The 27228-nt window shown below is 39.0% G+C and overlaps 1 protein-coding gene across 3 annotated transcripts in view; it reads left to right on the forward strand.

The window, feature by feature from the left end:
- Nucleotides 1-27228, forward strand: part of HAPLN1 (hyaluronan and proteoglycan link protein 1) — a 77584-nt gene that overhangs the window by 21598 nt on the left and 28758 nt on the right. Inside the window, exons 1-2 of one of the 3 annotated variants that reach the window (XM_070569762.1) lie at nt 10999-11236; nt 22640-22765. In XM_070569762.1, coding sequence (XP_070425863.1) covers nt 22666-22765 — 100 coding nt within the window. In that variant the 5' untranslated portion in view covers nt 10999-11236; nt 22640-22665. Of the gene's footprint in view, nt 1-10998; nt 11237-21818; nt 22034-22639; nt 22766-27228 lie in introns of those variants that run through there. The other 2 variants (XM_070569761.1, XM_008539053.2) reach the window with 2 other exon arrangements.

Consider the following 27228-nt stretch of genomic DNA (forward strand, 5'->3'; position numbering starts at 1 on the left):
GTATTTTTGGACCATTTACATTTAACATGAATATTGATATAGTTGGTTTTGAATCTATCACCTTGCTACATTTTTTATTTGCCTCTTATGTTCTTTGTTCCCTTTGCCCCCTCTTTTTCTATCTTCTTTTGGATTAATTTTAACTTTTTAAAAAATTCCATTTTATCTCTTTTGTTGATTATTAGCTACGATTCTTTGTTATATCATTTTATTGGGTGGTTTAGCATTTATAGGATACAACTTAATTTATCAATCTGCTTTCATATGATATTATACTACTTCACGTAAAGTGTAAGAACCTTACAGTGGTATATTTTCATGACCACTGAACCAAGTCTTGTGCAAATGTTGTCATGTATTTTACTTCTAAATGTATTATAAACTCCACTTACATACTTACATATTGATATCATTTTTGCTTTAAGGTGTCAGCTATCTTTTGAAAAGCTTTATATAATAAGCAAAAAGTCTTTATCCATGTAGTCAGCATTTTCCATGCACTTCATTCCTTGTGTAGATACAGATTTCCATCTGATGTTTTCCTTCTGCATGAAGGACTTCCTTAAATATTTATTGTAGTGTAGGCTGTTGATATTGCAGTGTAGGCTAGATGAATTATTTTAGCTTTTATATGTTAGAGAAAGTCTTCATTTCTGCTTTTGCTTTTTTGAAAGATATTTCTGCAGTTTAAAGAATTCTAGGTTAACAGTTATTTTCTTTCAGTACTTTAAAGATCTTGCTCCAATATATTCTTGCTTACATTATCTCAAACAATAAATCTGCCTTAATCCTTACATTGATTCCTCAGTACATAATATACCTTCTTTTTCCAGCTTTTTTTCAGATTTTCGTTTTACCATTGATTTTAAATAATTTGATTATTATGGACCTTGGTTTAATTTTCTTCATGTTTCTGGTGCTTGGGATTTGTTGAGCTTTTGGCATCTGTGTGTTTATAGTTTTTGTCAAATTTGAAATTTTTCAGTTATTATTTCTTCAAATTTTTTTTTTCCTGTTCCTTCCCTCCTCTCCATTGGAGATTCTAATTACATATTTCTTTGGCCACTTACAGTTGTCCCACAGTTGAGTTATGCTCTTTTCCTGTTTATTTTTCAGACTTCTTTTCTTTCTCTGTTTTATTTTGGATAGTTTCTGTTGCACCATGGTCAACTTCATTAACCGTTTTTTTCCCTGCATCATTTAACCTGCCATTAATCTCATTCAATAAACTTTTCATCTCAGACATTGTCATCTCTAAATATTTTATATGGGTCTTTTATAAATTTCTTTTCCATTCCTCTATTTAGCATATTCAATAATTTTTCCAGCTTCTTTAGCATTTGGGATATAGTTATAATAACATTTTAATGTTTTATCTATTATTTCTGCCATCTATGTATACTGATATCATCTGTATCATTTCTGAGTCAGTCCATTGGTTGATTTTTCTCTCCATTGTTTTTGTTTGTATTTTCCTGCTTTTTACTGGATGCCATAAAGTTTGAGTTTTGCCTTGTTTAGTGCTGAGTGTTTTTATTCCTATAAATATTATCGTACTTTGTTTAGGGATGTGGTTAAAGTACTTAGAAACAATTTGATTCTTTCGGATCATTCTTTGAAGCTTTGGTACCAGTGCTGCGGTTAGTTTAGTATTAATTTTTCCCCAACTATTGAGTAAAGATTCTTCTTAAGACTGTAAACCAATGCCCCATGAATTATGAGATCTTCCACGCTGACTGCTAGAAGCAAGTACTTTTGCCAGTGCTATGTGAATGCTAATCCTTTAGGATGATCCTTTCCCTGGACTTGGATAGATTCTTCACCCACATGCACTGATCAACCCTCACTGGAATATTCCAGGGCAAACTCTGTAAATATCCCAAGTTCTCTCTTTGTGCCACTTTCCCCCCGCCTCTCCTCTCCATTGTTCTGCCCTGTGATTTCTAGCTTCCTTGGATTTCCAAACTTTAGGCTCCATCTCCTCAATTCAGATTGTCCAATGGGCTCTGAAAGGGTTCCATCTTCTTGCACTGCAGCATAGATACTTTCTTCAGGCAATGAACTAGGACAATCATACCACTCACCTCATTTGTTTTCTGTTGATCAGACGTAACTATTCTTCTCTGCCTCATGTCCAATGTCTTAAGTGCCATTTTTTCTAAATTTTGTCCATTTTCTTTTCAGTCATTTTAGACAGGAGGGTAAATCTTGCCCCTCCTACTCCATCTGGATAAGAAGCAGAAGTTCTAAATGGTTTTATTTTCATATTTTTGTTTTTCTTTCTTTTTCTAGTTTCTCTAAAATAGTACACACATTCATATAAAACTTGTGATAAAAATATGTGGCTTATTTTAATAAAATAGGTAGGATAGTATTAAAGAATTATATTTTGTAATTAATCATATTAACATGACTGAATATATAATAAATAGTTATATAAATAGTTTTCAACTTCTTTATCAACATCCAAATTATATCAGATTTTTTTTTCCTCAGGAGAAAAAAATCAAAGGCACACAAATATTATAATTTAAGAGAGAAAAATGGAAAGACCTCTTTTGAAAAGAAAGATGTTTGACTCTTTACATAGAAAAACCCACATTAATAAACTAGAAAATGTTGCAATGGTACCATGAGACTAACATTAACATGACTCTAAATATAAATTCCCCAATATTTTTCTTATTCTAGGTTCCAATTTATTCCTCAAACATTTTTTTCATGAAACCTTTTAGTCCACGTTTACAGATGTCTCTCCCATGACCAAACAACTCATGAGAATTCCACGGCCTTAATGAGCCACTTTGAATAACATCTTACACTTTCCCCAAACTCAGAAATTCATCATACTACTGAAAACCTGCTTCTACATCTGTGACTTCAGCTTTTATGATCTCCTTGGGTGGCTCATTTTTTTCCTGGGGTTTCTAAACCTCAAATTATGAGGCAATCTCTCTGAAAAAGATATCAGAGATTCTTAACTATTTTCTTGCTTTGAGTGTTTTTAGGGGCAAAAGGAAAAGACCAAGGTATTATCAAAATTTAAGACTGTCATTTGCATTATATCCAGCACAAACCTATATGACAGAGTACTGGTGCCAGGAATGTGTCCCATGCAGCCCTTCTTTTTAAGTAAGCTGAAGATTGCTTCCTCAATTAGTTGAAACTTCTGGGTGGTCTTTTAAAAAATAGCTCTTTGAAGAAAGTAGTAAACTAATAATACTGTAAATGCAAAATAACATTAGTCCTTTAACTTTGAAATTAAGAAAGAATGGATCGCAATTCAACGTTTTTTGTTTATTCGTGTAGAATTTCCTATCTCTGACTTTTAAGAGGAAAAAGTTGTATATAAATCCAATGGGAGAATTGTTTTAAAAAAAAATGTGTATCTATTTGAGCTTAGAATTAGCCAAGTTTCATTAATTAACTCGTGTGTGTGTGTGTTTAAACTACTGGGTTTGCTTATTTTTGTGTGTAAATAGATGCATACACACAACTATATTCTATACTGAAATCAGTGTATAAGAAATTTAAAATATCTGGGGATGTGTAGTAAATAAAGAACTCCCTCCGTCTCTGAGAAAAGTGGCCATTTCTTAGCTTTAGTCTGCACATTTGATTCCACTTTCAGGTCTGAAATCACCTGTGTGTTCTCTGGATGTGGTCCCCCCATTACAGCTTGCCCTAGGCAAAGTACTAAAGTAGTTGAAGTCGCTGTTGTGGGCACTCCGTCTTCTTCCAGAGACTTCTTTGTCCCTTTTACTCTTCTTGGCTGGGCAGTGAGAAAAAACTGTATTTTAGTTATGAGCCCTTTTATTGCCCTGAAAAATCTCCATTTAGGCAGCTGTCCCCTCCAGGGACACATAAGGCAGGCTGACAATCTTCACCACTCAAATGCCCATAACTGTGATTTTCATCACTTCGTTGGCTGTGTCTACCTAACAGTCTGACAGTGGAAACAGTCACCCTTTAGGCTCTCGAATGTTCAGTTTTGGCCTTGGCTAAATCCAGTGACCCCAAACCCTCCTCACCCACCTACCCCAAATAGGAAGGATAGTGAAATTAATTCTGTCAGGAAAAAGAGAAAATCTTCTACAAACAGGGGTCTAATAATTAGGATGATTGGCCAGTGGACTGAGCAAATTTAAATAAGGTAGACTATGCCCGTATTATAGACTTTGTAGCTCCTCCAGGCAAGCTTGTTCTGAATGGCATTTTTGGCTGTGCGAATACAAATGTCTGTGCTAAGACTTGTGCTTAAGCCTGAATACAGAGCATTGAATTTAAGCTCCCCACGGTGCTGCTGAGTGTCATCAGCTATTGGCCAAATGGGCATTGGTTGGCAAATGAATATTGTCATGGAATTCAGCTTAGTTTTCTTAGCTTTTGACTTTTTTAGTGTATTATTATAGCTATTTCTCACTGTACATAAGCAGAAGGTGATAGAAGTTTCCTGCTTTTGTCCACCATTGCCCTGAATGTCTCATTTTCTGGAGTTATTATCTCTCCAGTCTATATTAATGTGTCCCATTGAAATCCACTTTCCTCAAATACCCATTATCCAAAGTGAAAAAAAAAAAAGGACTCAAAGCTGCATTTAGCAAATACCATCCCAGAAAGTCATCCAAAATCGTGGGTGCCCACAAAAGAGGTCAACAACCATTTGCTTCTCATGTGCATTTAATTATTGGAAAGAATTTGATTTGCCGATTATGCTAGTATTTTGAAGCAACTTCATTTTACAATTGAGAATGAGGACTTCTTAAAGTGGGCACAGGGAGACCACGCCAGGCCCATTGTGGGTACTGAGAAGTTCAACTCCTGAAGAGAACCACATGAAGACTGGCAGGAACTAAGCTGCTACGTGGAAATGAATGCAGCCTGGGGCCTCAAAACAGGCAGCCCAGGTGGATTATGAGATTCTGTGGTCACTGGGACGACTTGTTGGACAAAATCGTTCTCCCATTGCCTAAAATGTTCACTATAGAAGATAAATTTTTCAGTCAAAGGCATTATTAGAAAAGCAAGAGATTATTGAAAACTAAAGAAAAAGGAAGTGTTGATTTCAAGTCAAGAGAGGGTCAGAAAGGAGCTAACACTCGGGTCAGGACAGCAGGTCTGAGGACGGAGTCTGGAAGCATCAACCCATGAGTAGCTAAAATGTCCCAGACACCAGGGTGTTCTAAAGAGAGAAAGAAGAAAGAATGAAAACAGAGGAAGGAATGGAGAGATATGAGAGCAAATTTACTTTGTCTCATTTGGCCTATTTTGTGACTTAGAAACTCTCGTCTATCCAATCTCTGTACTTAAGAAAACCAAGGAGGTGAAAACAGCCTTTGGATGTTTCAGTTGAAGAGCAGTCCCTGGGAGTGTTCTGTATAAATGCGTTTTCAGGGTTTAGATGTGCTAACACCAGAGAGCACAAATAAAAAAGTAATCAATCCTCATGATGCTTTCTCTCTTTTTTTCTTTCCGTTATGTAGATTAAAGAATAGGATGTTCCAAAATGTTAAAAATCACAGCTATAACTTGCAAAATAGTCATGAGGACCTTCTTCCAGCCTCTGTGCTGGAGATTCAGGGGCTGATAATACAATGCAGGCGTTGCTTCCATCAAGGCAGGTGCACCCAGCTGGGGAAGTTGAGTGCCGAATGGCGCTGGTATGGCACCAAATGCAATCCAATGGGATTTAAAGAGGTCATTCCTGGTTTGAAATCCATGATGGTGAGAGACAGTTGGGGATATGGACTGCATTTTATATGCTTGCCTAGAAAATATTGTTGAATAAATGTTTTGAATACGATGCCAGTAAGTAGCTATTTATTTTCTGCCTTTGCACGTGACTAAACCAAAATGTGTTCTTTTGCTGAGAGGGTTATTTTGCAAAGACCTTCCTAAACTATCACTAAAAATGCAAATTGTGGTCAAGAGGTTCCTAACTGAGGGCCACACTCTTCTTCTCAATGGGAGAAACAGCAGATGCATCCTTAGGCCGTTCACTACATACTGAGAGAATATTTGCCAATGGTGTAGTTTTTAAAACTTGACTTTGACTAGATCAGATCATTGAAGTTAATGATTCAATGAGAACATTGTCTTTTCCTCTGTTCTCGTGTTTTTTTGCTTTTTAACAACCAATTGCCCTTTTTTCTACCAGTTGTGTTGTACACGTCTTTTTATTTTAAGTACATTTCCTCTTTTGTTTTATATTCCTAATTACCTGTCACCTTAACTGCCTTAACTTTCAAACAGCCTACTTTGCCTATTCACTTCTTTTTGTTTGTTTGTTTTCTTTTTTTGAGCAATGGCATTTTTACAGAATGAAATTCTTCCCTTGAAATTCAGGAATGAAAAAAAACAACACACCCGTCCAGATGTGGAGAAAAATAAACCTTATCCTGCTCCTGAATGCCTTGAAAGCTAAATGACCTTCTTTTGTTTTATGTCGCTTTGCACCCCACCTGCCTTGCTTTCTTCTCCCACCCCGACGGCCCAGCAGTGTAGATTCAGGGAGCTCGCCTAAGTTCACTTGCTGACTATCTCTCATTGGTGGGGGTGGGCTGGCGGGTGGGGCACATGCCTGTGTTTGCACTGGATTTGACCCATTACATTGTCAGTCAGCATTAGCAGAATGAAGAGGTGGCATGGTTGCCTCTGAATTCATTCATTCCTAGAAATTACCATGTAAAGTCCAAGGACATTAAACCTTCTTACTTCATTGGTGCTATTACTATTGCCAACTCAGATAAGAATTAACGTTTGTGGATTTCACTAACTTGGTCTGTCCTCCAACCAAGGGAGGTTTCCATAAGCTGGCGGGAAAGGACAGCAGAGTTCAGGAAGCTGCGCCAAGGTGATTATATTTGACAGACTGGTCTTGTTTCCTCCTCTACCTTTCACCACGAGTAACAGCTGCTTCTTTGTCTTCCTGTCATATCTTTCCCTTTTTAAGACAGAGGTCAGAAAACCCTGCAACGAGTGGGTCAAAGGGCATGATCCTTAAGCTAATTTTAAATTAGCGAGTAGGAGGAAATGAGATACATAATTTGGCCTCAAGTCTTGTTCTTTACTTTTTACCCACCTATTTGACTACATTTTACATCACTAATTTTTGTTTTGACTCTGCCATTGGTGGTAGCACAATTTCAAACGATCTCCAGAGTACCGGAGTGATGAAATGAAGTAGAGAATGCTGACGCTGATGAAAAGTCAGTCCCAGTCCCCGTAAGCCTTCCATGGCTTGTACTGTGTTTATTTTCCATCAGTGTGAGAATGTTCTCAATAAGATGGGCTGGGGATTGGCACTGGAGGTAGGAGAGATGAACAGTTAGCAATGAGAGCCCATGTAAATGTCTTAAAAGCCTTTATGGTTTATGCCCTCCTACGAATGGACTTCAAGAGCTTGTGTGGAAATACTTGCAGAAAGATATATGCAGTTGTATTCTCTTGGCCAAAAATGGTCCTTTTGTGTCAGGGCAGATTATGCTTTTCAAATACGCAGCAAACTTGGATGATTTGCCCACAACAGGATGAGGTTGAGGCAGGCCAGACAGGGTCATAGCGATCAACACAAAACACGGAATAACTGAGTTCTTCTAGCAATTACTTTAGTTAACTCTAGCTCACCCTCGCATCAGGTGTATTTAGAACCACAGAAAGCCCAATCTCCTTTATTCAATCATTGAACACTCACTGCAAAATCACTGGACGCCAGCAGTGTAGAGACTAATAAAATAGGGTTTTTGTCCTCAGGGAGTCTAAACTTTTGTAACATTAGCATGGAATCAAACACTTTTAGGTGCATCGTTAATTATTTGAAAATCATATGATTGTTTTCTACAGTTTTGTATGAAATGTGATGATTTGTTCAATAGGTAAGTTGTGTGTTTGTGTGTGTGTGTGTGGTATATGTAATATCTACAGGACTACAGCATACAGTTGTGCAGGTTGTGTAGTATACAACACTGGGGGCTGCCATTCGTCTTGCAGTGCATAGTGCACAACCAGCACCCCTGAGTTCCTACTGTGTGCCAGAGGATGTGGAAGGGAACAGAGTGTCTTCCCTCATAGAGCTTGCGTCCCAGTATTTGTGCATTCACACAATGGGCTAGACTCTGCTTTTGAATCCCATAAATATTCCTAGAGCCATTCTAAAGTGTGTGGCTTGACAGTCTTTTGATATAATCCAATATGAAAATGTATTAAATTTTTGGTATGTTCCATGATTACACCGATCAATGAATTTATATCGATATCTATGTTAATCTGGCCTTCCTGAAGAATGAGTGAGAATCAATGCTATAAGTTAACCTCTTACATTTTGAAATTTTTACATTTTACTTTTGTGAAAAATTGGAAACATTTTTAAAGTGTGTTATGCATGCATCTTTCCTAGTGAACAGAGTATATATGGCATGATTCAGAAAATCCCTATTTGTAATGTGGCCCCCAACGCAGTTATATTTTCACAGTATTATTATGAAATGTGTAAAGATAAGGTAAATCACTCGGTGATGGTGGCACTTTGTTTAGAAGACTTGCTAAGATTAGGAAAAATGCAGATGAGCGTGATGTGCAGGGCCTTCTCATCGCTGCCCCTGCCTGCCTGTCCAGCCTCCTCTCCAGCCCATCCATTCTGACAGTCCTACCCTCCAGGCCCACTGAGCTACACGCAGTCCTAGGAGCTGCCCAAGCCGTCTCACACTCATGCCTCTGCACCTGCCATTCTAATAGACAGCAACAGCTGCTTCCCTCTTCTCTTCTTCTTGTCACCCAGATCCAGCTGAGCAGTCATTTTCTTCGTGAAACCTTTCCTATCCCCACCCAGGCTGGGTTAGGTGCCTGCCAAGGCTGCTGTATTGCACAACTGCGGGGGGTGGGGCCGGGCCTTCCTCTTGCTTGCTGGAGAGCGTCTCCTCTTTCTCCGATGGTACCCTGACTATGCTTTTGTGCACTTAGCATCCTGCTCTCTTCTATTGCTCCTCAGCCTTCTGAAGGGTGACTGCTTTGGGGTCTGAAGTTGAGGCTTATTTCTGCTTGCCTGACGTGAAGTGCTGCTCAATGGATGATGACTTGAATCGTGGCTTCATATAACAGAGGATGTAACTTAGGAGCCCCTGAGATACTGAACGGAGACTGGGTTTTCCCTCCCTGGATCCGTTCAGAATGTTCACTTAGCCTCTCTAGTGGGTACTCTCTATTGTGATATCTGACCTTTGTGTCATTTCTCCCATTTCTACTGGCTGTAGTGCTGGCCGCTCTCCCCAGGTGTTAGCGCTAAGGAACACAGTTCTTTCTCTCTTCCCAGCTTCTGCACTTTCCTACCTCCCCACCCCCTCCCTCGCTGCCCCTCCTCTCCTTCCTCTCCTCCCCCTCTTTCTCCATCTCTTTCTCTCTCTCCCTCCTTCCCTCTTCCCGTGCTCCTCCACCTCCTCCCCTTCCTTCCTCCTCCTCCTCGCTCCCCCACTCCCTCTTTTCTCCCTCCCTCCCTCCATCCCTCTTCCTGGCCCCCTCCTCTTCCTCCTCCTCTTCTTCTTTTGCGTCTCTTCCTCCTGCCCTCAATTCCCCACTCTGCTCCTGCTCCTCCTCCTTCGTGTTCTGTTCGCTTGCTCTCAGCCACAGGAGCTTTTGCCTTTTAAACAATTGTCTGCAAAACACACTTTTTTGGGAGTCAATCTCTGAATCAGCCATTGACATTTTATTTCTCATGACATTTATATCTTTAGTGGTTCTCTCAGTATTTGCAATGTCATGTGCACTAAAAATTATTTTCAGGTATGCAGTTACTACCAACATCTGAGGGTGGTGACTGAAAGCTGTGTATGTGAGGTTTTTCTGCAATTTGGGGATAGCAGTTCCTTTTCTGAAGTGTCATACGATGTTACAATTTCCCTTGCTTTCCAGGTGGTATATCTCAGGATTACGTTTCGCCACCTTGACATAAATATATCTGCGTACCTGCTAAAATTAACAAGGTGAAAGAGATCATTCAAAGATCATTATTCAAAGTACACAAATAATCCTCGACTGTCATTTCCCCAGCATCGATGAGAATTTGGGTCTCTTATGTAATTATTCTTGGAACAGCCATTGCTTTCTATGAAAATTGTGGAAAAGGGAAACTTAGTGTTTATGGTTGTTCCTTTCCTCTTAACTTGGTCGGTACCCACCCAGGAACACTGTTGCTTCTACACTGCTCTCACTAGCGTGGACTTGAGACCCTCCATTATACTTTACAAAACCATGGTCAAGCTGGAAGTGGCAAAGACCTTGGGAACTGTGTATTGATAAATCTAATGGTGAGAATTTGGAGCCAGGTTGAAAGGGTGAGTCTGTGGGAGGGTTGGGGGTGGTGATTTCATGTTATTTAGGACAGTGAAAAACCTTTGCAATTTAGGTATACCCAATCTCCCTCCTTCTTGAGATAATACTGCCCGTATTTTTGTGTTATACTCATAGATGATTACTTAGTTCTGAGTTGATAGCAAACCTAATACATAACATAAAAATTTTAAATAGCATTATTCTTTATAAAATAAACTTACAAATGATGTAGATTTTTTGGAGTCCAGAGTAGTCAGTTCTAACCGACTGACTGAGCTTAGGTGCCTATGAAAAAGGTTGCTGAAATGATTTCGGTTATTTTCAGAATGAGCAAATTCCTCAGCTAAAGAAGACGTAAACGAGGATTATTTAGTTTTAAAAGCTTAAAAAACACTTTCAAAGATTACTATAACTTAAAAACCTATTAAGATGAATTCTTGGGTTGTATCTTACATCACAAAAACGGTTTGGAAACTCATTTAATGAACTTAGCTGCCAGTATTTGCCAAGTTAATTGGAGAATGTTGTATTCTTCTCCCTTTTGTGCTGTGTAGACACAGCCTTTGGGCTAGAACAGGCTTTGTTGCTCATAAACCAATGAACTGAATTCTGATGAGATCATGCTTTGACGTCGAATGTGGACCGATACTAAACTGCTTCAGAGTCTTGGAAGATAACTTAAAATCGACAGCCAGAAGAGGTGGAGACTGCTTCAATGGGAGAGGAGAGAGAAGTTTTTGCTGCTAAAGATCGTGAATGGATTTATTTTTGTTTTTATGACTTAGTGCCATCAGATACCTCAGGAAACCATCGATCGTAAAACTCTTTCTTGCATTTAGTAAACAATCAGAATTAACATATATTTAAAATCTTTCTACACCTGCTCAGAGTCTGATCACCGTATAAAACACATGTGAGTTGCCTGATTCTTTTTGTTTGTCAACTAGTTTAGAGTGACATGTGGGATGCAGGGGTGAGCTGAGAGTTGGGTTTTGCATTATGCAGAAGACTTGTTCCCGTCACAGCTGTGATGGCACTAAAGCTGTCGTGTGGAGGACTCGCGGTTGTATTTTTAGATCCAGTGTTAATATAATGTTTAACTGACAGCTGTTGAAATTTTGAAGTTTATAAGAAATGCTAAAATTTAAATGAGACAGTCTTAAAATAGTGTTTTGCTAGCTCAATTAGAAATAATTTCGAAAGTAATCTAATTGAAAGCGATGTTATGATCAGTTTTCTATCCATATAAACCCTACTTCTGAATACTTTATTTAAAAACTTTTGTTTCAAATTATAAAGCCTGTAACTAAGAGGCTTGTATCCATTTAGTTGTGCGCATGTGAGCTAGATCTTTAAACTTGTTTTTATGTAAACTACATGTCAAAGTAGTCCTAGGGGCCGGCCTGGTGCCGCAGCGGTTAAGTTTGCACATTTAGCTTTGGTGGCCCGGGGTTTGCTGGTTCGGATCCTGGGTGCAGACCTATGCACCGCTTGTCAAGCCATGCTGTGGCAGGCGTCCTACATATAAAGTAGAGGAAAATGGGCACAGATATTAGCTCAGGGATAGTCTTCCTCAGCAAAGAAGAGGAGGATTGGCAGCAGATGTTAGCTCAGGGCTAATCTTCCTCAGAGAAAAAAAAAAAATAGCCCTAGCACTTGTCAACTTTATTCATGTTTGCACATCAAAATGTGAAGAAGAGGGGCTGGCATCATGGTATAGTGGTTGAGTTCCATGCACTCCACTTCAGTGGCCTGGGTTTGCAGTTTGGATCCTGGGCACGGACCTATACCACTTGTCAGCCATGCTGTGGTGGCAACACACATATAAAAAAGTGGAGGAAGATTGGCACAGATGTTAGCTCAGGGCTAATCTTCCTCAGCAAAAAAAAAAAAAAAGAAGAAGAAGGAGAGATTTATTTTCCATAGTTTTAAAATGATGTAAAGAGTTATAAAAAAGTGGAAGTTGTTTTCTTTTATTTGGTATTGTCTGGTTTTGGATTTGTTAGTTAGGAAACAATGAGATAGCAATGTAAGTTCTTAATATTATTTTATATATATATTCATTCTTTTATAATGTTTCAGAAAAGACTACATCCATCATTGGTTAAAAGGGACCTTCTGATCTCTTTAAAATGCCGGTGTTTAAGTTCTGTTTGAATTGCAATTCACTAGGGAATATGTCTACCTTTGGAGAGTTATTAATTTAGTGCCAAATTCCTTGTTAGTGTTCAAAAATCATTTGCTGTTAATGATAATGATGATAATTCATTTTTTATTTTATACATTAAGAAAAAATATTTTTAGAGTCTAATTTTTATATTATTCTATATAATGCTTTGTTGTTGATGCTACTGAGATCTTTGATCATGGAATCAAGGAAGAATGAATTTATAAAATGACGTCTTTCCTCTACAAGTTTGCCTCGCAAGCATACTTCTTAGAGTAGCCTTGTTTATTCTCCAGAGAAAACTTTTTTTTCTCAGAACAATGCTAACATATGTACATACTTTATGGTTTGTTTGTTTATTGATGAAATTATTCTAGGCCAGATACAAAGAAACTTTTAGTGAAATTTTCCTTTTAGTTAAAATGACCTCTAGCATGTGGACTTATTATTCGCGTAATTTGATCATTATTACAATACCAGTACACCATGGTAGCATTTAGCATGTCAAACTACAAAGAAATTACAAGATGGCCTGAGAAGTGGCAGTGTTGCTAGTTTATATTCTGACAGATTTAATCATCTTTTAAGAATTGTTCTTGAGGTGATTTGGTTTTTGATGATTTTCTTTATGTGTAATGATAGAAACTGTTTTCTTCTACATTCCATGAAGGATGCATTTTTAAGAGCATAACAATGTGATATTCATATTGATTGTAGTCTAATTCTTAATATTCTACAGTAAAATTATGATTTTCAGGGCAGTAAAAGTAGGATAAGTTCCCCAAGATAAATAGAAGGGAAGATAAGAGATTTATTTTCTTTTAATATCACCATCATGACCAAAATGTATTGCCTAACATGTATTTATTGACTTCCTCTCCTAACAACTATCTGGTTAAGAGACAGATTATTAATTACAGAAAACATGTCCCCTCCTGACCCTGAAAACTTGCAACTCTCACATAACTGAAAAACCTTTGGGGAGATGGTAAGAACACCCACACATAGCACATAGGACAGTGATCACAGAAACGGGCCGAAGCTGCTGTGGCAACCTCTACTACCTTCCACGGCTTTGAGACCATAACGCTCCCTGTCCACCTATTGTATCATTTTCTTCTCCAACAAATTGTGAATCATCCACTAGAGTTAGAACTGGAATTTGGAATATATTAACAGCAAGTCTGAAACTTCCTCTGCACGAGCTGGGAAGAGAGCTTACTGACTGTCGGGTAAATGCAGAGGGAAAAAGACTTTTTTAAGTACATAATGTCAGGATGAATTGACGTTTCTGTGTACATACTTCATCCTTCCTGTATGATGTGGCTACACATGCAAAAGACACTAAGAATACGCAATGACAAGAAAGTCCATTTTTGCTATAGTTACAACTTACATTCCTTCTTGTCATATGAGTGGATTTCGACAACTGCCTGTCCACTGGTATTATCCCATTTGAAGAGATTCCTAGCTGGCGAGGACACACCGCAAGATTGGAGAGGCATAGTCTACTCTGCCTGCTCTTTTCATGGTGGAAAAATGAGTGAGATAAGACGTAAAATAAATATACAGTGCTATCTTCATTATACCTGTAAATCCATCCCCAACCTCAGTGTGAAGTGGGGTAGAGAACACAATTCCAACTGAAGGTGTTGTTTGCAAATAAATTTTGAATGAAATGTTTACAACTTTTAAGCATCAGTTTAAAGCTTGGATTTCACAGAGTTTGTAACCTAGAAGTGTCAGAATCTTGATCTAAGTGCTTCATTCATTTATTCGTCCAGCAATGCCAGGTTGTTAGTTACTCAGAAACAGGAAAAGTCCCAATAAGTCCTGCTCTTGTCAGTGTGTATATGCACCGCTTTCCCCAACATACCCTGGGTATTCAATAAAAGCTTGTAGAATTGAACAGTATACACACCAGATGCAATTTGTGCTTTTATTCATATCTGCTTTTTATGTTTGTTTTAGAAAACCTATAAACAAACACAACCACTGCAGAGCCCTTTCATAAAGCTGGTTTGGGGAAAGTCTAACTCCTGTGTCAAGAATTATCTAAAGTGAGTCCAGATGGGCCAATGAGCAGCTTGAGCAAATGCACTTTGATTAAGTGAAGGGTTGCTGAGTTTGTTCCAAACTCTATCAATATTCTCTAAGAGAAAGCTGGCGAAGAAGAACCAGCCAAAAGCAGTAAGTGAACCGGAATGCTCCTTAAACAAGCATTGTTGACATTATCCTTCTAAAAATCCATGACTGCATTTTCTGAGGAGGACAGCCCTAAAATGCAATGTGAGTACAATGGAGGGCCTGATATCTCCAGTATGAAAAAAGCAGATAATAATAACTATAACAACAACTAATATATGTAAGGTTTTGACATTTGTCATCAACTATTCCAATTGATGCATAAAAAAGTTGACCTGAAGCAATTGAATGACTGCTCTCAGGGTCACCACTAGAAAGTGGCAGAGCAAGGAATGAAACTAAATTCTGCCTTCCTCCATCGCTGTCACACCATCTCTCCGTGTGTCCTGCGTACGGCCCCAATTTACATGTCGCTCTTTCCCATAGAGTTATAAATTGTTCTCCCATTCACTCTGAGCCCTGGTGTAGATGATAAATCATATGATAATGTCCAGTATCAAATAATGTAATAAATAAAATACAGAGAAAAAATGAAGTAAGAGCAGATGGATAAGATTTGTAAGTAATGAATGGAGAAATAGTAGCATAAAAGAAAAATGAAAAAAAGAGAGAATGATGATGGAAAATATAGGGGAAAAGATGGGGGGGAAGTCTGATTTCAAAATGTGGAGGAGGAAGAGAAAAAGAAATGACTCATAAATTTTTAAATGCGGCTTATTCCAAGTGTCATGGGGATCCGAGGTTCAACCTCTCATGTTTTATTTGCATGGCACAAATCCATGACTTGTTGAGATTTCTGAGACTTTTAATTAGGAAAGAAACCACAAGTAAATGGTGGAGACATCCACAACGAAGTGATGCTCAATAAAGTGATCATTTTTAAGCGATTTGTTCTAAACCTAAGCAGTTTCTGTACAAGTGGCTAAGGCATACTTAGCTCCTCCGTTAGCGAGACTGCGGGCTCTGTAACAAATCCCGTTCTCAGAGAAGCCATCTTACAACGTTCTTGGATCTGGGAATTGTACCACGGTACTCATTTTCTTGTGACCTATTCATTTCCTCAAACTTAGAGACAGTGTGCAAATACTCCCTTTATCACCCCTTCGCTACTTTTTTATTGCCCTTCTTATTGTTGAGTGGCCTTTGCTTCAATGAGCCTGTCAGAGAAACTACACTGGCTTCAGAGAGGAGCAATGGGACCAGAGCTGATGCTGCAAGGGGACTTCAGCATCAGATGTGCTGTAATTGTCAAAAGTCCAGAGACAGTGTTAGGTGCTCTCCAAGACTGTTTGAGTAAGTGATAGTCATCCCAAACTTGCAGAAAATAAATCATGGCAAGTAATCTTCTGAATGCCAAATATATTTTCTAAATTGTTAGCCATTTTTGGATCGAAATCTTTCCAAATTGAATTACATAGTATTCTGCCTTTTTAATTTATTGTTTGGTGAGGAAGATTGGCCCTGAGCTAACATCTGTGCCACTCTTCCTCTATTTTGTATACTGAATGATGCCACAGCACGGCTTGATGAGTGGTGTGTAGGTCTGAGCCCCGAATCTGCACCCAAGAACCTGGGGCCACTGAAGCAGAACAGATGAACTTAAACAGTATGTCGCCGGGCCAGCCTCTCTGCCTTTTTAATTTTATAAACATAGCAACATTATAAAAAGTTCATAAAATGACAGGAAAAAGTATCCACCCATCTGTTTAATATTTTAAAAAATGATATGAGCATTCCTTTCCAGTGTTCTAAAGTAACGCTTAAAAAAAAAAATACATGCACTGTAGAAAAAGGGAAAATGAGGAAAAGTAGAGAGAGGAAAAATGAACACAGGCGCAACATTATTTCCAGGGGTTTGCAGACTCCCAGAGGCTCAACCACAAGATGGAGAACACCTGGCAATCCTGAAGGCTTACACCGGTGGTTCTCAAATCTGAGCCTGCGTCAGCATCACCTGGGGGAGGGGCAGGCCTGCAAAACACTACTGCCTGGGCCCCACCCCCGTTCCTGATTCAGGAGATCTGAGGGGGCCCCAAGAATCTGCTTTTCTAACAAGTTTCCTGGTGCTGCTTCTGCTGCTGCTCCAGGCTCCACATTCTGTTTTGACGCCTGCACTCATTCGAAACCGTGAACTTCTAGAACTCACCTGCCCCTCAGGTGGAGATATCTTTAGTTTGCTATTTTTCTTACTTTTATTCCTAGAAATTTATCAGGTTTGAGGTGGGCCATGCCAGGTTAATAACAATACCTTAATTTCTATAGTTTTGGGTTTTTTTCTTTTGAGGAAGATTAGCCCTGAGGTAACATCTGCTGCCAATCCTCCTCTTTTTGCTGAGGAAGACTGGCCCTGAGCTAACATGCATGCCCATCTTCCTCTATTTTATGTGGGATGCCTGCCACAGCATGGCTTTCCAAGCGCTGCCATGTCTGCACCCGGGATCCGAACCGGCCAACCCCAGGCCACTGGAGCGGAACGTGCAAACTTAACTGCTGCGCCACCAGGCAGCCCCTGTATAGTTTTTATACTTTTTCAAAAGCACAAATTTTTACCCTGCTGAGAAGTTATTATCACTATTTCTGTTTTGTAGGTGAAGAAATTGAGACCTGATGCATTGGTTATGAGACCTAGAATAGAACTCATGTTTTCTTCCTCCTGATCTAGGACTTTTTCCAGGTTATCAGGTTGCCAGAGCATCATACCAGAGCAAGGAAGGAACAGATTGACCATGGCCAGATTAGGATGTCGCCATGATGTCCGTGGCTGGACATCGAATCCAGGGCATCATAAATGCTCTGTAACTAACTTCCTCAGTAGCTTGCTTTTTCATCAAACAATGCAAGACGACAGGGAGAATGCTGTGTCCGCTTGAAGTTTATACAGACGCACTCCCTGAGGGGAGCTAGTGTTGTGTAGTTGAACAAAGATTTTTTTTCAGTCATGGCTTCTCTCTTGAGCGTTGGGTATATTCCAAGCTGTTGTGCATTCTGCTCCATTGTGTGCAGTAAATCCCGGGGCTTAGGTGAAGATCCAGTCATCCCTCCACACACTGAACAATTCAAATGCATCAGTAGTCTGAGTTCTTTCACCATCATTTGGGTCAGTGGTCTGACCTGGATTTTACACACCTGGAGAGTCAAAACAGAAAACAAAGCCAACCACCACCAACAAAACACTTGATGAGCCAGCAGAAGGTTGTCATCTAAAAAAAATACAGTTGCTAAGTAAGGATAGAATAATCTAGAATTTGAAAAGTCTAAAATTTCTAATTCTGTGAAATAACAGTCATTCTAACAGGTATCAAAAAGGTAAGAAAAGTTACTTTAGAAAACAAACTAATTTTTTTAATTGAATTAATTTAATCTAATGAAAAAGTACACTCTTGCAGTCCCTTTTCTCTCTCTCTTTTTTTTCATGTCACTGCACCACTGACCAACTTTTAGGAAACACTGCCTGTAACGAGATCAAACTTAAAAGGTATCAAGGAGGAGAAGATTCAGTGTATTTTAAAATAATTCTGTCAAGTGAGATTCTATGGTTTGCTCATTCAATTTCTGGCAAACTTTGTATTGGTTCTCATAATTTGTGTGTGTGTGTGTGTGTGTGTGTGTGTGTGAGGACGATTGCTCCTGAGCTAACATCTGTGCCAATCTTCCTCCATTTTGTATGTGGGACACCGCCACAGCATGGCTTGATGAGTGGTGTATAGGTCTGAGCCTGGGATCAGAACCCAAGAAGACTTGGCCACCAAAGCGGAGTGCACAAACTTAACCACTATGCCACCGGCCTGCCCCTTGATTCTCTTGATTTTTAAACTAAATTTTAAGTGGGAGATTGAAACCTGATTTATTTCATTACACCCTCAATGGAGAAAAAAGTAAGTCTTCACCATTCTCCGTATACTAACACACGTAATCTTCAACCAGTGTAAAACTCCCCCTGGTCTTGGCTCCTTTAGTCCTTGTAACTGTTTCTCCCACGTCTCAGTTTCCACTCCTCCTTCCCCTGGGCACACGGGACGGTTCTCAGTGTGGAGCATGCAGTGGGGAAAAGCATTCAGGCTTTGAACTCATAGGCGTCTTGTGCAAACAGGGCTGTGATCAGTGCTACACCTACAACCCCGAGAGAGGGGTGGGAGGGACATTCCAGCTTGTGGGAAGCCTTGAAAGAGTTGTGAGAGCTGTCTAGGAGAGCTGAGGACGCTCCTCGAGGACACCAGTAACAGCGGTGGGGAGCGCAGGTTGCCCAGATCCCAGCTCCTGGCTTTACATGCTGGGGACTTCGCTACTCTGACTCCATTTCCAGAACTGTAAAATGTGTAGACTAACATACTTACTTCAACTGAGTTGTTCTGAGAAATGATGATTAAATAGATGAAGCTTCAAGGACAGTGCCTGGCATGGAATAGCAGTTCAGGAAATAGTGGCATTAGCCCTCAAGGCACAGAAAATAGCAGGCATGCCTTCCACTTGGTTCTATTTCTCCGTTATCGGATACAATAATTTTACCGTTGTAGGTGTGTAGGGAATAGCAACTGGCTACTTTTGTATTAGACTATCGGCAAAAGTATGTCTTTGTTTCTATTAAACTATTAGACTTCTACGCTGGTTAGAGTATGTTCCTTTCAAATAGGGGTTCAATTATCACCAAAGCAGAACTGTGAAATTACCGTCCTATCATGTGTCTTTCACTCTGAACACAGCCATTTCAATCTGAACTCATCTGGAAGCTGGCTGGAGCATCAGGGCAGCAGGGAAGTTAGGCTGTAAAAAGAGACCATCAAGGTGTGAGTGGCAGGTGAACCCAGAGTGCTAACTCAAGGCTGGCAATAGCCAGTTATATAAAAGTCCCCCAAATTTCCTAAATTTTACTCATATTAAAACTAAAAACTTTTACCTAGCATACATAGATATTTGGAAAAGACATCATTACAAAATGCAAATAAGCAAAATTCAGATTCATTCACTCACATGACCTCCTACTACATTGAGGCGTCCTTCTCTGAGGACCGGCACACAGACCGCTCACACGGCCTTGTCCTCAAGGACCTCGATCTAGTGTGCCGTATCTCGTGTTATACTTGCAGTTTGCTGAAACACCTGAAGATTGCCCCTTAAGTTCTCATTTCTAGTTTTGCATCTTTTGGTGAGACAGATGTTATGCACTACGGTAGCAAAGATAACATACGTCAGCTCACTCCTACCTGGAGTGCGTCAGTGCCAGTGTGGGGTACTTGGAAGTGTTTGCTGACGGATGCTTCTATTTTAATCACAAATCACTGAAGAGGTGAGGTATCCTTGGCTTTTTAAAATTGAAGATGGCGTGTGTGACTGCATGTGTATGAGCACACATGAGCCACTGAGGCGGTGTCCGTGGCGCCAGGGTGGTGGTATAGACGAGGCAGGGCACAATCATGCTACGACAAGTGTCATCTGACTTCTCTTGGGTAAGTCTTGGAAAAAAGGTTTGTATTCACATATAACACAAGTTTAAGTTTTAAGATCATAGTAGGTTCTCGCTAAAGGACCTAAATAAAAAAAGACAATAAAACAAATAACAAATTAATTTTCTCTTTCAGAAAAATAAGGGCAACTCAAAGTAGGTGTTGTTTTTGCTTGAAAGTGAATACAAACTTTCCTGCTTACTGATGTGCAACCTTCAGCAAGGTCTGTGTCAGGAAAAATGGAAATATCTGTCCCACGGAATTATTATAAGGACTGCATGCGCCATTTTGTGCATAATACTTAGCATGGTGCTTGGCAAATAGTAGACATTCAACTAAAAGGAATTCCTGCTGTTCTTGTTATCGTTAATTCCCTCCCCCAGGATGTTTGCATTTTTAAAATTTGCTTGCTGGACAGTTAATACCTTAGCTCAATGAAACGAACCTTTAGTGGTAAAGTTTTTAATGCTTTGGTATGGAATTCAAGGAGATATATAAATTTTTGTGTAATAGATTTTACGTAAAAATGAATAAAAATCAAGGTTCCTGCAACAGTAGTTTGCAGAACTCTAACCCTGTGTGTGTGTGTGTGTTGTGGTAGGTATACAACTCCCTATAAATTATACTGTGAATGACCACACTATGTGAAAAATAATGTAGCAAATTCTCTGCCTCTGCTCATCTTGACCCCTTACCTAGAATGTCTCCTCTCTTTAACAGGTAAAATGGTATGCTTTCCTCCACTCTCTCTTCCACTTTCCCCCTCCCCTCTGATTCCTGTGGCAAGCAGAGAGCCCAGGACACCTCTTGTGCTGGTTTGCCAGTGTTTTAGGTTGTGTCTACAATCGCCCCAATTATCTTCCAAATGCCAAAAGGTCAGCTTTATTCTGTTTGTTCACCCAAAGCATAGTTCTGGGTTGAAATAGGTGATATATGTGCATAATATTCCTATGGAGAAAAATCAGTAGCTTCAAAAAAATAATCATTTCCAAAACATCCTCAGAGGAACAAGCAAGTGAACTTCTGAATAGAAGATCAGTAAATCAGGTAGAATTTTGAAGATGGCACTCTTAGTTTCCTGGAAAAATGAGTTTCTCCGTTTGCTCATCCACCATCTTCTTTCTGTGATATAATGAAGAAAAAGAAAAGGGTTAAGATAGACATGAAAGACTGAAGTCATCAGTATCACAACACTGCTGATTTTCAGAGGGGAGAATGCAGAGAGGCACTTGGGTCCCAGGAAAGGCCGGGTTGGGGGAGACACGGACACGGCACACTTCTGTGAACGGTGCCTTAGGCTGTGGAGTAGAGAGGCTGGCCCTCAAGGACCTCCAGGAACAGACTCAGAGCTCTTTAATAAGTATTCCAGAGAGTCAGGCTTTCCTGGAAAAAACAAATTAGTGTGAGAAGCCAGTACTGTGCAATTTCAGTTTTAAAAATAGCCAAGTATTGTTAAGGCTGCTGTGTGCATGAGAGAAAAAGAAAGCCCTTGTTAATATTTGCCTCAGCTTCCACATTACAACAGAGGAGCGACCCTGAAATTCTTGCCTGGCAAATGTTGCAAAGGTCGAAGGTTTGTATCACTTGGAATCACTTCTTGGTCCTTCCAATGATTATATTTGGGGGGGAATTTTTTCTAATTAAATTGTTCTTTCAATAAAGGACAGCCAAGTGATGGCTCTGCCTGTGTCACTTAGGACCAGAGCTGCGCCTCCCTGTCTATTTCTGCTCTTCATTTGCCTAATTGCCCTGCGAGGCTGGCAGGGACAGTCCCTGCAGCCGTGGCTCTGCTGACTGCAGGGACCCTACCTGGCACTCTAAGTTGGCGCGTCAGCATTTTAGGTAGAAATGAATGAAAAATCAATCAGGATGACTGCAGTGGGAGCACGCACAATTCTAACCTAGTTTGTCCATAATTTTCAACTATTCATCACAGACCCAAGCAGTATGTAAGATGGTAAGTCAGTCTCTATCAAATGTGCTGCTTCTGCTTAATCAGGCATTTTTTTTTTGGCCTCTTTTCTATTTGGAACAAGAGAATCTAACCTGCTTAGGAAGCCACATGTAAAATGAATGATGATGTCCAGTTTCATGAAAATATTCTTGATTTGCCCTGGTTTAAGATTCAGTTCCTAATTAGACCAGGTGATAAATATGATAAATATTCATATATATATATATATATCAAATTGTTGTTTTATTAACTTATATTTCAAAGCCAAAGGTTTAAATTTTTTTAAGTTTATTTATGTCCTTGCCACATCTCTTTGTAACTTGCCGTAACTCTCTATATCAAAATTATACTGTTTTAAATGTCTAGATTTACAATTCTGCAAAGATAGAGTTAAACACTGTTTGGACTCTGGCTACATAAAGGAAACTGGAATTGTTCAAAGCTGCAGTCTTCAGCTCTCAAAGACAGCTACAGGAACTTTCTGAACAGATTGGGTTAAATATTTGTACAGACCCATTCTATGATGATAAGGCGGTAATAAGTTGTGCAGTGCAACACTCCAAAGGGTTCCAAATCTCACATGCCTCTTTGTATGCGATGCTCTTACAGTGAAGAAGATTCTCTGGGCTACAAAGATGAAGAGTCTACTTCTTCTGGTGCTGATTTCAATCTGCGGGGCTGATCACCGTTCAGACAACTACACTCTAGATCACGACAGAGTTATTCACATCCAAGGTAAGAAAGTCAAATTAATTTCAAGTTACTTAGAGTTGAGATGCTTGATTAGTGTTTCTTAATTTTCGTTCTGCTGCACTGACTTTTTCTTTTCCTTTCTGCTAATTGGTGAACAAGCTCCCTGGCTTCTGAATGCTATTGCATTACAGTAGAGTTAAGAATTGGGGACAATTAAAGTGGAATGGCTTAAGACTGTCCAACTGCAGGGAGTTGCTGCAATTGTTGAAGCCTTTTTAGTACAGTTGCTGTCTTCTAAGTAGAATGGAAGGCATAAAATCTGTTTAAATAAAAGGCAAAAGGGGGCAGAAATAGGAAGTAAAACTTACGATGTAAGGTCATTCTGTTAGAGTAATCACTGAGAAAAAACAACGTGAAAATGAAAGTCAGACAAGCTAAGGTTCAGAAAGAAAGTAACTTACCCTATTATAATCTCCTTCGGTAAAGCTTTAAGCCCCACGGACCAATATACTGCCCCTGCATCTATCTTTTCAGCTCAGCTAAATCCTAAGCCTGGGAGCTGTGGCGAGACTGGAGGCTGCAGTGCAATGCAGCTATTTCCTCAGTCCCAGCTTCAGCTGAGGGACATCCTGCATTAAGAAAGCTGAGAGACCTATGCAGTAAGAGAAAGATAGTTCTAAAGGAACTGTAGCTTCCCACTTTGCCCTTGTGTGCTGAATAATTAAAATAAGAATTACAGAATTTAACCATTTAAAGATATGATATTAATTTTAGATGACCTCAGTTTAGGGACCAGAGGCATTATAAGTTTGCTAAGAGACATAAAATATCAAGTTATATCTTCAAGGTCAAAAGTATAGTCTCAGAAAACTGCATTCACGGTTGGAAAGTATGACTTGTGAAGGTCAAATGATAGTGTAAGTCTGGCTAAAAGTATTTTCCTGTATGCATGACTACCCAAATAGAATTTTGAATTTGACAGCGTCCACCTATTTTAGACATGACTCTTTCAGTTCTCTTTGCTTCCAATAGCTTTATGTTTTTCACTCTTGGACTGTGAAAAGGAATTATATAATCATAAATTTTACTATGCAACTGCTGATTCAGCTGATTCTTTTAATATGGTAGAATCAGAGCTGTTTCCCAAAGACTATATTTACACGCAGAGATTTCTGATGAGGAATAACATCCTTTTAACGTCTAGTCACAGAATTCAATTCAGCCAAAATGGTAATAATATCTAGTTATTATTAACAATAGCAGTTTTAAATCTGATGTAAAATAACCTTAAGCTGTGGTTTCAAGTAACTATTAGAGAGATACCTATCTTATTAACTATGTACAAACCATTTAGTCTAAATTGCCCCTAAAACTGTAATACATTTTTACTCCTGGGGAGTTTAGAAGTCAGTCTCGAGTTTTCTCAGCAGGGAAAACTTCTGCTGCTCCGGCCTTTCCAGTTACATATATTCCGTTGAAATTTAGTGCAAAGAAATTTCTGACCCGAGGTATCAGAACTATCCAGATTGTTTGCATACACTCTCAAATTTTTTTAAATGCCTTGATAGTCCACTTCATTTTAATTGCAAATTCATATTCTTAGAAAGTTGCTCAGAGCTTTCAAGTAATAAAACGACAAGGCCTATATTTTGCTTGGGAAACTTAATACTGAAATGCAATTTGGGTCAGGAGTGTAATACTATGTCCACACTTTAGAATTCGTTTTCAAATTGCTCCAAATGCCTGTTCTTATTACTTTTTATCCAATAAAAAAGTTGTTTCCTTTATAACAGCATTCAGGTTGAACTTTCATGTTCTTCAGTCCTTCAGAGGAAGACTTCCCACTGGCCTGCCATGATTTCAGTTGTCTTCTACAGGCCAAAAATAAACCGTAAGGGAAAGTAGACAATCACTAAAGCAGAAAATATCATTACTTACTTGAAATACTGGATTATTTTCTTATATTTAAAACTTTTATTTATCAAACATGGCCCAGAGGGATAAGAATTTGATAAGAATTTTGCAGTCAGATGATTAAATTAGTAATCTAAATCTCAAATTCCTGAATTGTACTGATAAGCAGTATGAGCTTCTCTTAGTGATAGAAAATTGTTCAAAATTCACATTACTGCAAAAACACTTTTTCTATCTCCCATTTTTCATTAACTTTCTATTTTTATACTCTAAGCTCCCCAGGACTGAATGATATCAGCGGAATAATGCACATCGTCCTCAGATTCTCCTTTGCTGCCTTGATAAAAATGCTCAACACTTTGATGATACATTCTTGAGTCTCATGCATAAGAGTTACTTAATTATTTTTCTAAAGGCTTCCTCCAAATTTTGTTGTGGAAGCTTCTACAGAGATATAAGCACAAAAAAATTTAATTTGGCTTAAAAAAATTTTTTTTAAATCAAATTACCAGGAAAGGAAATGGCAAGTGTAGACCCTTGTGCAAAGCATTTCTAGTGAAAAGCATTTTTCTGATAATGAAAAAGGAAACTCTCCCGGCTTCCTATGTCGAAAGACACAGATTTAGATAAAATTGCACATGTACTAATTCATTCTCTTTAATTTTTTTATTGAATCCGTTTGGCTACACAAGAAAGCAAACTTCGCTTGTCCATGGAGTCTGCTAAGAATGTGCAATCAAGATATTAGCTTGTATATCATATACTGTCCTCAATGTGGGGGATAGCAATTTCCTCAAATCCTTCTACAGGAAGAGATGGCTGCTGTTAATACCATCTGTATAACATTCTAAACTAACGGATTATATTCCTTATTTCATAATGCGCCTTGTCAAACAGCTTCTAAATCCTTTGAAACTTGAGACCATTAGGAAGAATTTTATATGGAGTACCAAATCACACAACAGCACACTTTTTAAAATACTTAGATCAGGTTTAAAAACTCTTTGGGTAGACTTTGAATTACCAGTAGAATGTCAAAGATGATGAATATACTTTTTAAAATACAACTTTTAAGAAGACATTTACATAGACAGCAAAAAAATTTTCTGATCATTAACTAATGGAAAAAGCAAAACAGTTATAGTTGTATTGAATACATAACTGCTTGACCTTCTCTGGGTCAGAGATTCAATGCTTCCTGCCTCTGGAGTTCAAATGCAGGTCTTCTGATGACAAGTTCAAGAGCTTTTCCCCTAAAGCTACTTACTGACTTTAGACCTTGGACAATTTACTTAATCTTTTTAAGTCTCAGTTACCTCATCTATAAAATTGGGCATAATCACTGTTTATTCCATAGAGCTTTGTGAGAATTAAATTAGATAATATATAGAAAAGTGCCTATGGGGCTGGCCCAATGGCACAGCAGTTAAGTGCACACATTCTGCTTCGGCGGCTCAGTGTTCACCGGTTTGGATCCCGGGTGTGGACATGGCATTGCTTGGCAAGCCATGCTGTGGTAGGCATCCTGCATCTAAAGTAGAGGAAGATGGGCGAGGATGTTAGCTCAGGACCAGTCTTCCTCAGCAAAAAGAGGAGGATTGGCGGCAGATGTTAGCTCAGGGCTCATCTTCCTCAAAAAAGTAAGACAGAAAGAAAAGTGCCTAGTACCAAGCCTGGCACACACTAAGCTCCTAATAGATGCTAGTTGTCATTGTCATGTTAATTACTGCCTCACTGTCATGGAAAACTGATTTTTAAACAGAAAAGGGAGCACAAATACTGATGGAAAAAGCTCATACTTTACAAATTGATTTGTTGACAGAACCATATCATTACCTTAGTTCTAATGAAGTAAACATTGGATAAGTTGAATTCTTTTCCCTCTTTAATTTCACAGTTTAAAATTTCCCAATAGGGGCCGGCCCCGTGGCCTAGTGGTTAAGTCTGCCCGCTGTGCTTCGGCAGCCCGCAGTTTGGCCAGTTCGGATCCCGGGTGTGGACATGGTACAGCTCATCAGGCCATGCTGAGGTGACGTCCCACATAGCACAACCAGAGGCACTCACAGCTAGAATATACAGCTATGTGCTGGGGGGCTTTGGGAAAAAGAAGAAGGAGAAGGAAAAAAAAAAAGATTGACAAGAGGTGTTAGCTCCAGTGCCAATTTAAAAAGGAAAAAAATTTCTCCAATAGTATTAAATATTATCTGGTCACTTTTACTTCCCTTGGAGAAACTGAAGTTTCCCAAACTTTAGTAATATTTTCCTTAATATACTTACTAGATGAACACAGATAAGCTACTTTTAATTTTTTAAAAGAATAGTAAGAGGAAATCTCAGAAAACTGTTCCCTTCCGTTTAATAAGTAAAAGTTATTGTCACTTTTCTCAAAAGATAAAACAATTAGATTTTTCTGAAGAAAGAATTGTCAAAAGTTCATCTCTATGGGTAGAAAAAATAATGTGGATCCAGAACCCCTGGTGAAAGTGGACACTGCCCACTCAGTGTGGTTGGTTCCTCCTTCCTGCATGCGTCTCTAACCCCTCTGCCCCAGAGTGGCATGTGTTACTTCTTGCTATCATGCCTCCCCTTCC

The sequence above is a fragment of the Equus przewalskii genome, chromosome 13 (genome assembly GCF_037783145.1).
Source record: "Equus przewalskii isolate Varuska chromosome 13, EquPr2, whole genome shotgun sequence".
Lineage (NCBI taxonomy): Eukaryota > Metazoa > Chordata > Mammalia > Perissodactyla > Equidae > Equus > Equus przewalskii.